The sequence below is a fragment of the Eucyclogobius newberryi genome, unplaced genomic scaffold, assembly GCF_026437365.1.
Source record: "Eucyclogobius newberryi isolate DKJ021-1_F unplaced genomic scaffold, fEucNew1.0.hap1 SCAF_15, whole genome shotgun sequence".
Lineage (NCBI taxonomy): Eukaryota > Metazoa > Chordata > Actinopteri > Gobiiformes > Gobiidae > Eucyclogobius > Eucyclogobius newberryi.
Window position 1 is genome coordinate 13393389 of NW_027315779.1, and position 11885 is coordinate 13405273.

At 47.0% G+C, this 11885-nt stretch overlaps 1 protein-coding gene across 1 annotated transcript; it reads right to left on the minus strand.

Annotated features, from left to right (window-relative positions):
* Positions 1 to 2758: 2758 nt before the first annotated feature.
* Positions 2759 to 7845, minus strand: pou4f4 (POU class 4 homeobox 4). Its single transcript, XM_072446046.1, has 2 exons — positions 7537 to 7845; positions 2759 to 4202 (listed from the first exon to the last, which is right to left on the minus strand). Exons 1-2 carry the CDS (start codon positions 7654 to 7656, stop codon positions 3273 to 3275), a joined length of 1050 nt encoding a protein of 349 aa, XP_072302147.1. The 5' UTR covers positions 7657 to 7845; the 3' UTR covers positions 2759 to 3272.
* Between the last annotated feature and the right edge of the window lie 4040 nt (positions 7846 to 11885).

Here is an 11885-nt window from a genome sequence, read left to right on the forward strand (position 1 = left end):
GTGTGTGGGTGTTGCGTGTGCGCGGTGCGTGTGTGGTGCGTGTGTGTGTGTTGCATGTGTGTGTGTGGGTGTTGCGTGTGCGCAGTGCGTGTGTGGTGCGTGTGTGTGTTGCATGTGTGTGTGTGTGTGTGTGTGGGTGTTGCGTGTGCACGGTGCGTGTGCGCGGTGCGTGTGTGGTGCGTGTGTGTGTGTTGCATGTGTGTGTGTGTGTGGGTGTTGCGTGTGCGCGGTGCGTGTGTGGTGCGTGTGTGTGTTGCATGTGTGTGTGTGTGGGTGTTGCGTGTGCGCGGTGCGTGTGCGCGGTGCGTGTGTGTGTGTTGCATGTGTGCGTGCGTGCGTGTGTGTGTTGCATGTGTGTGTGCGCGTGTGTGTGTTGCGTGGGTGTGCGTGTCTTAAGTTCGACTCTGTGGTTGGTCTGGCGTCTCCATTCGGACCTTAACCCCACTTTTCTCCTGTTTCACGTCAACAGCTGCTCGGTGCGCCGGACCGTCCCGGCTCGGGTTACGGGCCCGCCAGCCAAACGGGCTCTAATGAAAAGAGGGGCAGAAAAACCAGCTCACCGCGCCCAGAACGGCGACTCCCCGGGCGCGACATCTGCTTCGTGGCCCGGGCGGTGGAAGCATCGCGGAACCCGACGTCAGTTTGCGACTCGGAAAACTCTCACGAACTCTTTGACATTATTTGCAAGCGGATTTAGAGCAGCTTTTTCTTATTTTGACTGACGTGGACCACCCAAGCACAGCCAATCAGAGCGCTGCTTTTGGCTCTCACTTCCTGGTTACGGCGCGCGACGGTCGCATGTTCTGCTTTTTTGAATATACCCTTTTACACACTTTACTGTTTTACATACAAATAAAAGTTTTAAGTCCACTTTAATGCAAATGGAAGGTCAAAACCCAAGAAACACAAACGTTCAAATCATTTTACGTTGTCGACGGCGAAAGTGTTGTGGAAAGTGAATGTGATTGAAAAGTCATGAAATGAACTTGAAATGTTTCTCTTGGTGGTTTTTTGGGTGACGAGGCCCAAGGTCCCGGGAAATGAGCCCAAAGTTTAAAGTTTGTACAGTTTGACAACGTCAGTGGAGGTTTATAACGTCACTTCCTGGTCGGACGCAGTCGTAAGTCCACGACCGTCAAACGTCACCGTAAACTGGGGCCAAATCTCTGCTCGGTAAAATGTGTTCCTTGGGCGTGAATCCTTTGCCTTTGACACTTTCTGACATTCTTTTAGTTTGAAACGGGCCTTTTCCTCTCTTAAAACTATACTTCCTTTGCTCGTTCCTGTTAATTCTTTTTTACTTTTCCCCCCACAAACTGCCACTTTATCGCTGTAAAACGACAATGTGTATTTCCCACGCTGCCCCACCAGATGGCGTGTGACTAGATGAACCTCTGTCTGCGCAACAAACCATCAGGAGAGTCGGGTTTAACAACTCGTGCACCGTTTATTTCAGCTTTCAGCCTCTTACACCGAGACACATTGAATCAAAGCACACGTCCACAAACAAATCAATGACTTTTCCCCCTTTTTTTCCAATAAATTAACTTCAAATAAATAACAATAAGAGCTTAGAAAACAACAGAACATGGCAAAATAAAGCTTTCGTGGATAATAAATAACACAGACATGAGACATTTTCCCTTCATCAGCTCGATATCTACAAAGTGCGTCACGAGATGAACAAAACGGTAATTTTTTAAAACATTTTTAAGCCATAAACTTTGATTGTCGTACGTCATTGCGGTGCGTCGAACACGTGGTGACACAGATGTGAGCTTCTCGTGGATAAAAACGGCAAAAATCGCTGAAAAAACTAAAAAAAAAACTAAAAACTTTTCTTTCCGTTTTGAGTGAAATCGCTGTGACGGGAATGAGGTAGGCGCCGCCTTGTGGAGAGTGCCGGCGGTGCGTTCAGGTGCGCGTGGGGAACGTGGGCGCGGGGGCAGGTATTTACAGTATTATTGCGATGCATTCACTGAACGGGGACAGTGCAGGACGCCGTAAGACCGGTCGGCGCCGCTTTTCACGAAAACCATGCAACGACGGCCGAGCCCAGTTGCCACGTCGGACGCCTCGGCAAACACGTATAAACCCCTCTGAAACTTCGGAATAAAATGAGCTCAAACTGAAGCTGTTTGTGGCTCTTTCTGGTTCTTTGTGAAGCGTAGACTCGTTTAGCTTCTGCTATGATAATTATCAGATATATGGATAACAATATTTAGATTTAGGGACTCGTCTTATTCGTTCTTTTAACTCTAAAAATGGTGTGGTCCTTTTATTCGTACATATTTATTGCGATTTTGTGGTTTTATACATATTGGTTATATTGTAGAAAAAGCTTCAGTTGTAGTCATCATGACTACACTGAAGCTTTTTCTACAACGGAACACGCCTGGATGAATGAGGGATTACACCGACATATTAGTGATAGTACTTTTGTGGTGAAATGGAGCAGTTTTACCTTTCGCTGCGTTGTCTGTTCAGTTTCACTTTGGAAACAGTTCTGTTTATGAAATGAGCCGTAAATAAAGTGGATTTGAGGTAGAAAAAGTTTAAACGTAGTAATTTAGACCGTGTTTGAAAGTAGAAACGTGGATTAGGAGAAAAGGCCAATTAAGACGACACGACGCTTCATCGCTGCAGATGCGTCGTTCATGTAACTGTCATATTTGAGCTCATTTCTATTTGACTAAGAACAACGTGTGAACTGCACTTTCCTCTTTCCACATCAGCAGGAACAAAAGAAAGACTTGTTTGCCGAGGTTTCCGTCTCGAGACTGGGTCGGCCTGAACTTGGACTAAACAAAGTGGACACGATTCCTTTGACCCGAGCAGCGACTTATTCACACTTATTTACAGATTCTTATAAAAAGCTCTTTCTGATAAAAGAGCACTCGTTTGTACAATTATTGTCTTTTGAAGCGGTTCCTCTTCTGGAGAAATCCCAGTCCGTTTGTGTCAGAGGCGAGTCTTTAGTCCGGACCAGAGCCACTCCACAGACCTGGTCCGGAATCACAGAAAAACTCCAGAACACTGAGGAGCCTGTGTCACAACACTGAACTCACGAAGCAAAAGCCACAAATAAATAATAAATTAAGACAATTAAATATTCTATCATAAGAATGGCTGAGAAAAGACCCGGATGAACACTGACGCGAGGCCTGTGCGCGCGGCCTCGCGTGAGTCCGGGTCAGGTCCATGAAGCCTGGTCCAGGCTCGAGCCTCTGACACGGGCGCGTGCCTCAGGAGTCTGTACGCATGCGCGTGGCTCAGTGCGTCGCGGAGAACTTCATCCTCTTCTGTTTCTGCCGCTGGTTACAGAACCACACGCGCACCACGTTCTTCTTCAGGTCCAGTTTCTCCGCGATGGCCGCGATCTTTTCAGAGGACGGCCGCGGCTGCACCGCGAAGTACGCCTCCAGGGAGCGCTTCTCCGGGGCCGCGATGCTCGTGCGCTTCCGCTTCTTGTCCGCGCCGCTGAAGATCTCGGGTTTGGCCATCTTCTCGCGCTGCGCGCGCTCCGCCTCCTCGAGCCACGCCTCCAGGATGGGTTTGAGCGCGACCATGTTGTTGTGCGACAACGTGAGCGACTCGAAGCGGCAGATGGTGCTCTGACTCAAGCAGCCCACGCCCGGGATCTTCAGGTTCGCGAGCGCGGAGCCCACGTCCGCTTGCGTCACTCCAAGTTTGATGCGCCGCTGTTTGAAGCGCTCCGCAAAAGACTCGAGCTCGCGCGGGTCAGGCTCCGCCTCCATGCCCCCGGAGCCCAGCACGCCGTGCGAGGCCAGGCTGTGCGCGTGCATGTTCACGGACTGCGAGTGGTGGTGGTGGTGGTGATGATGAGGCATGTGGTTGATCGCAGACATGTGCGCGTGCGCGCCGTGCGTGGCCGCGGAGCACACGTCGGGCCCCGCCATGGCCCCGAGCGTGAGCCCCGGCAGGTGGTCCAGCAGGTCACTGTCGAGGCCCTGCGAGGGCTGGTGGTGTGCGTGGTGGTGTGACGTCAGCACGGACGGGTGGTGCAGGTGCCCGGATGAGGACGTGGGCGTGCACGTCATGCTCGTCATGGTCGTCATGGTGTGGTACGTGGCGTCCGGTTTGAACGGGTGACTTTTCTGCGCCACGATGTCCACGGCCGCGAGGGCCTCCGCGCGCTGCAGCAGAGACTCATCAAAACCCGCGAAGATGTTCCCCTGGAGCTGCGCGAGACACGGGGGAGAGGGGGGGTTAGTCACGTGCGCAAACGAACAAACAAACAAACAAACAGCTCATAAATGGGCTCAAGTGGAGACAGAACCTGGGCCTCGTCCAGCCGCTGCGGCCCACGTGGGAAATAGAGTTGTAAATTGGGCTTCGTGACGTAATCATATTTCCTGATCAAAGTTTTAAAAATCAGGTGATTATTAGAAAAAGCTTGTAAAGACAAAAGCCTGTTTCAATAGTTTTTTAAAAGTCTTTGTGTTTTTTTCTGTCGGTGGTTTTACCCACGTGAGTCTGACGTTTCCTCCCAAATAATTGAAATATTTGTAAATTATTTATGAATCTTTTTCATTGTTAATGCGTCTTGTTTAAAATAATGTTTAATGGTGTCTTAATAATATTAGTAATTACAGTAATCATAATGTCATGTGAACAGAGGCCTCTTCTGTTTCTTCTCTGTCTTTGCCATATCATTTCAGATTTAACTCATTTAAAATCTAATATCCAGACGGTTTTTAAGGATACAACTCACGTTATTACACGATTATACAATGATTTTATTGACTTATTGACTATTCGTGCCGATTAAACATTTATATGACACAAACGCGCGTGGGTATGTTTGGTTTGTAAAAGTTGTGACGCAGTATTCAGAGTACTTGTGACGAATACTACCCGTTTCAGAGTACGACATCATCCTGATTAAGATTATGATTATTTTATACAGGCCTTTATGTTTTTCTTGTTTTAGATGCTGTGAACGAACTCAATGTGCACAAGTCAAAGAGAGAAAAAAGAGATTCATCCGCGACAGAAACAAATCTATAATTTTGTAAAATGAGGTAATGGAAAATAAATGTACAATCACAGGAATCATATATAAAAGTAAAGAGTTGTTTTTTTAATCCAGTTTGTGTACATTTAGATTATTATTATAATTTTTTTAAAGGTTTGACGGGGGCTTTTCGCGACCACTCTAAAGGCCCGCGGTTTGTGCCACGCGGAGCGCACGGATCCACGCGGCGCGAACCGGACGCGCGCGTTATGCAGGGCCTTACTGCAGGACAGGAGAGTTCTGTTTATTACTTATTAATTATTTATGTGTTATTTATTTATACTCAAAGCCCATAAAAAACGCGCAAAACAGTCAACAAAGACACAAAGTTATAAAATACGGTTGAATAAAAAAAGAGGACCTCGATGTTATTTTGATATAAACATTTGCATTTGTGATCATATGTCTGTGTTTTAACATGAATAATAACTGCATTATTATTATCATTATTATTAGTATTGTATTTCACACATAAAGCGTAAAAAGAACCAAAAGCTTTCAGAGTTCTAAATGTTTTTGCCAATAAGACGCGTCACTGATGAAACAGGGCCGCTTTGTCTCGATTTTGAACACGTTTTTTAATTGAATTTCTTCCAAAGTAAACGTGATCCAAGCCGCCTTTGCTTCCAGCCCACGAACTGGCTCCAAAGAGAAATGACTTCATCAAACGTGAAGCTGCTGCTCTGGATTCTGGAAATGTCTTTGGCTTCACTCCAGATCGATGAAGAAGTCAAACAAACTCCAGTTTCGCTGATTTCATTCAAAACGTCATCATAAACGACACAATTGTGAATTTGTCAGATATTTTTGCGCTTGAATTTTAACAGCGATTTTTTTAAATTCTGTGTCGTTTTTTTTGTTCTTTTTACCCCATCGACTTTTTCTACTTTTACGCACAAAAAAGTGACGCGCGCCATAAACCAGGTCTAAACCAGGTCTAAACCAGGACTAAACCAGGTCTAAACCAGGTCTAAACCAGGACTAAACCAGGTCTAAACCAGGACTAAACCAGGTCTAAACCAGGTCTAAACCAGGTCTAAACCAGGACTAAACCAGGTCTAAACCAGGTCTGATCCAGGACTAATCCAGGACTAATCCAGGTCTAAACCAGGACTAAATCAGGACTAAACCAGGACTAAACCAGGTCTAAACCAGGTCTAAACCAGGACTAAACCAGGTCTAAACCAGGTCTGATCCAGGACTAATCCAGGTCTAAACCAGGACTAAATCAGGACTAAACCAGGACTAAACCAGGTCTAAACCAGGTCTGATCCAGGACTAATCCAGGACTAATCCAGGTCTAAACCAGGTATAAACCAGGTCTAAACCAGGACTAAACCAGGTCTAAACCAGGTCTGATCCAGGACTAATCCAGGACTAATCCAGGTCTAAACCAGGACTAAATCAGGACTAAACCAGGACTAAACCAGGTCTAAACCAGGACTAATCCAGGTTTAAACCAGGACTAAACCAGGACTAAACCAGGACTAATCCAGGTCTAAACCAGGACTAAATCAGGGCTAAATCAGGACTAAACCAGGACTAAACCAGGGCTTAAACCAGGATTAAACCAGGACTAAACCAGGACTAAACCAGGATTAAACCAGGACTAAACCAGGACTAAACCAGGACTAAACCAGGACAAGTAAAAGCGCAGTTTTGACATTTTCATCTGTTCTTTTTGTGCTTCCGTTTGCCCACATTTTATTTTATACGGTTTTAAAGAAGCCTGAGAAGTCATTTTCTCCTCAGCATCTATCGCTTTCTTTTCAGAAAATCTCAATTGACACAAATGTTTTCGAAACTGTTTAAACTATAATTTATTCAAACGTTAAATTCACATCTTTTCTGCGGTTACGAGGCCCGTTTTACACAATCAGCAGATCAAAACCGGGACTAAACAGGGACTAAACAGGAACGAAACCGGGACTAAACCGGGACTAAACATGGACTAAATCGGGACTAAATTTGGATTAAATTGGGACTAAACCGGGACTAAACATGGATTAAACTGAAGTAAAACAGGACCAAACCAAATCAACTTTCGGACACAAACTTAACCCGAACCAAGTGTGGACGTTTTGAAAGAAGCCCGATTTTAGTGCCATGTCTGTGGATCTGTTTTTAGAATCTCTTGTGTTACGATGACACTTTCCAACGCGAGTCCAAGTCTTTTAGAATATAATATAAGTCACTTGTTTGCACAGTTTTTGACAGCGCATGAAACAGTTTGCGGCATGTTTTAGTTTCACGCGCGGTTTCAGAGCTGTGTTTGCCTTGGCACACGGTCAAAACCAGCACCAAAGTAAAGGACCGAACCCGGAACGAACCCGGAACGAACCCGGAACGAAACCAGCACCAAACCCGGGACTAAAGCAGGGAAATCTCGACGCGATTTTAAGCTTTTCAAACTCCACACGTTTTTGGCCTGTTTTTACGCGCGGCTTTGAACCCCCCCAGAATGACGTGATGAAGAAACAGGTCCTTACGCGACTTACCGAGGGCGTGGGCAGGCACGCGCGGCGGATGGCCTCGGAGCTCGAGTGCAGAGGCGTGTACTTGGGCTCGTGCAGCATCGGGTGCACGCTGAACGGCTGCTTGCTGTTCATGGACATCATGATGGCGGCGGTGCGGGAGGGGCGCGGGCCTTCGTCCTCGGGTCCGTGTAAGTCGGCTTGAACCTGGGCCACGCGTCCCGAAAGCGCGCAAAAGTCACGCCGCGCTGTGCCGCAGAGACACGCGGAAAGTGCGCAAAGAAGAGGAGGAGGAGAAGAAGAAGAAGGTAAAGTCCACGGAGCGAGCGCAGGTCCACGGCGTGTGATGGAGACGCGCACGGAGGAGAGGATTTAAGAAACGGAGCGGGGAGAGCAGCGAGCGGATTGGACAGGCGCGTGGTGGGACGGGCCAATCAGAGGGCAGGAGCCGAGGGGAGGCCGCGCCCACAGCAGAGGAGACAGAAGGGAGATGGAGAGAACGGGCCTCCGTCACGACCGCGATGGAGGAAATGTGCCAATAACGGAACGGAACACGCACTTGTCATAATGCACACGTTTATATCATCATTATCATTATTATAAGTCTATTTTAAATGCTTTAAAATGTCACCAGAATGTTTACAAGTCCTGAATGAAATAAATACAAAAAATGTACCTGATCAAAGAGGGTTTTAAGCCTTTTAAACGTAAATAATGAGCAGAGCTTTCATATTCTTAGGGTAGAAATGCCAGATAGTTTGCTTTAATAAAAGATAAAACATTGTTTATTTATTTTCCAACTATATTTAAGTGCTCATATATTTCAGATCTCAGATAGTTTGCTTTAATAAACGATAAACATTATGATTTTATTTATTTTTTAGCTATTTTTACGTGCTCATATTTCTCTAAACATAAAACGTGGCAAAAATATTGACTCTTTTTTAGTGTTCTAGTTTGGTTTTATGTTTGGTTATATGATGCTTTTCTGTCGATTATGTTTAAAAAATAAAATAAATTCAGTTCGTTCAATGTAGTAGTAGTAGATTTTTTTTAAAATCAATTTTCATTCATTGGGTTCTTCCTGACACAAACTGGTACTGATAAATGCTTAGAATATTTGTTACAACATATACATTTTTTAATATGTATATTTTTATATTTGATCTTCACAAACTGTAAAACGTGTGGTAAAGTCTCTAATATGTCTGTAGATTAAATGAAAAACTAATGTGGGGTCAACATTTGTCCAGTAAAACCTAAAAATCATCAAAAGTGTCCGTCTCAATATGAAATAAACAAATTATGTAAAAATACTGCCTCGTGTTCTCTGACGTCACTCTGGATTCGTCATATTTTAGGCTTTTCATTTAGTTTCTCCAGTGAAATCACGTAACGCTTGACTTTTGACTCCACCCAAAATTTAGAATGCTTTACAAACCTTTAGACATTAAAATAATAAATAGTTTTATTCATCTAAAGTCAAACATTATCTCTGTTCAGCGTTATTTATATTTGTTATATTTCCACTTACGTCAATGTTTAATGACATACATGCACTTTGTTGTGTGTATTTCTCTTTTGCTCTGCACGTTCCGCCCACGTTCCACTCGGCTCCGCCCACCATCCGCTCGGCTCCGCCCACCCTCCGCGCGGCTCCACAGTTGTTTGTCAATGGTGGGAATCCCATTGAGTTTGTGTTAATTAATACATTTATGAATCGATGATCATGAAAGTTTGATGTTTGGAATCTCAGACCGGTGTCACTCCCCGCCACTGAATGAAAGAATAAACGGGGCTAAAGAGCGCGGGTAGACAATCAAATATTTAGAGGGACGAGCGTCGGAAGGCGGCGCTGTGAGTGGGAGACGGCGGGAGGCCAATAATTATCAGACGCGAGCGGTCAATACTGATCAATAAATCATACCAAACAAACGCTACAGTCGTCTTGTGTTCAGGCCATCGGAGACGCCGGGGAAGTCTGGGGAAGGCCGCGCCGGCTGCCACGGCAACGGGCAAGAAACTGCACCAGACCCAGGTCAAATATCAACATCGAAGGTATCGGAAAGTTTATCGATACTTGAAATTTCTCATTAACATTGTATTAATGTTAGTGCTTTTTTCAATGTGGGTGAAGTGTCTTGCCTAAGGACACAACGACGTTTCCTCTAGCGCCCCCTGTGGCTCCTGGCGTTCCCGCGAGCAGGTGTGGCCTCTGCAGATTCTTAACAGCTGCAGTTGCTGTTTTTAAGTCTGTAAATAAATCATCACGGACTCGAATCACGTTCTGTGCATTAGCGTGTTTGCGTGAGCATGTTAGCTTAAGCGTGTGAATGCGTGAAAATGACTGACAGGAAGTGACATCACACCAGGGACATTCATTCCAGTCAAAGTTTATGCAGAATTTACACAAAGAAACAACTTTTTTGACTTTCAAATAAATAAAAACATTTTTTTTATTGTGATGTCATCAATTACAAACAGTAAGTGAAATTAGAAACCAAAAAAAAATTGCCATTCTGTGACATTGTTTGTATACTTTTTTATCCAAATTCGAAATAATCTTCTGCAATCTTAACTGCATTTTAGTTGAACGTGTCATCCAACCAATGGGGGGCGCTGTAAGGGAAAAGGCCATGACACTAACTGTGCCAACGATGAAGGACTGACTGGAAAATGGACAGAAAATCCCATTTGGACAAAGTTGTGAGACAATGGACTAAGTGGGACTTTTAAGTATCGTGTTGAGCCTTGACGTACGAAAAATCCCAATTTCCTGTCGCCTGAAACGTCCCACGAGGCATTTTCATCCTCCAGCCGAGCTTCAAAGAAAATGTAAATGTGGCGTTCAGGTCCCAGTGTTTGGACCTCCTGGAGTAACTCGGCCTCTCATCTGTGTTGACTTTGGGTTCGTTTCCAGGCGACTCCGGCCACAGAGCCCTTCAAAAAGAGAGCGAAACCTGAGCGAAACCTGAGCTGGTCCATTGTCCCGCAGTGTCCCCGGCTCCTCCTCATCAAATATACATCAGCCCAGCTCTGACGGGGACGGGCCTCCACGGGGACGGGCCTGCAGCGGGACGGGCCTCCACCGGGACGCTACACCTGCCAGACACACCGGGACGACGTGTGCACTCGTGTTCTCGCTCCTCGGGTTTGGGGTGAAATGGGGAACGTTGTGTTGTAGTTCTCAGGGACTTTCTGACCCGAAGAACTCGTCCAGCTCCTGCAGGTCTCCAGCCGTGAGTCGTGGAGATTCTTCTGACGATGAAGTAGGACAAAATCTCAAGTGATAAATATCAAAAGTACAGGACCGACTCTAGGTCCAGGTCACAGGTCCTGCTCTAGCTCCAGGTCACAGGTCCAGGTCACAGGTCCAGGTCACAGGTCCTGCTCTAGCTCCAGGTCACAGGTCCAGGTCACAGATTCTGCTCTAGCTCCAGGTCACAGGTCCAGGTCACAGGTCCTGCTCTAGCTCCAGGTCACAGGTCCAGGTCACAGGTCCGGGTCACAGGTCCTGCTCTAGCTCCAGGTCACAGGTCCAGGTCACAGGTCCGGGTCACAGGTCCTGCTCTAGCTCCAGGTCACAGGTCCGGGTCACAGGTCCTGCTCTAGCTCCAGGTCACAGGTCCGGGTCACAGGTCCTGCTCTAGCTCAAGGTCACAGGTCCGGGTCACAGGTCCTGCTCTAGCTCCAGGTCACAGGTCCAGGTCACAGGTCCGGGTCACAGGTCCAGGTCCCAGGTCCGGGTCACAGGTCCAAGTCACAGGTCCAGGTCCAGGTCCAGGTCCAGGTCACAGTTCCAGGTCACAGGTCCAGGTCACAGGTCCGGGTCACAGGTCCGGGTCACAGGTCCGGGTCACAGGTCCAGGTCCCAGGTCCGGGTCACAGGTCCAAGTCACAGGTCCAGGTCCAGGTCCAGGTCCAGGTCCTGCTCTAGCTCCAGGTCACAGGTCTAGGTCACAGGTCCAGGTCCAGGTCACAGCTCCAGGTCACAGGTCCAGGTCACATGACCAAGTCACATGTCCAGGTCACGTGTCCAGGTCCAGGTCACAGGTCCAGGTCCAGGTCCAGGTCCAGGTCCAGGTCACTGGTCACAGGTCTCAGGTCACAGGTCCAGGTCACAGGTCTCAGGTCACAGGTCTCAGGTCTCAGGTCTCAGGTCTCAGGTCTCAGGTCTCAGGTCCAGGTCACAGGTCACAGGTCTCAGGTCACAGGTCTCAGGTCTCAGGTCTCAGGTCTCAGGTCTCAGGTCTCAGGTCTCAGGTCCAGGTCTCAGGTCCAGGTCACAGGTCCAGGTCTCAGGTCCAGGTCACAGGTCCAGGTCACAGGTCACAGGTCCAGGTCTCAGGTCCAGGTCACAGGTCCAGGTCTCA

Excerpts from the sequence above, each read along its gene's own strand:
- pou4f4 (XM_072446046.1), bottom strand. The coding sequence starts at position 7,656 with ATGATGTCCATGAACAGCAAGCAGCCGTTCAGCGTGCACCCGATGCTG. Across the intron at positions 4,203-7,536 it reads CGTGCCTGCCCACGCCCTCG|CTCCAGGGGAACATCTTCGC; the intron begins GTAAGTCGCGTA and ends TGTCTCGCGCAG.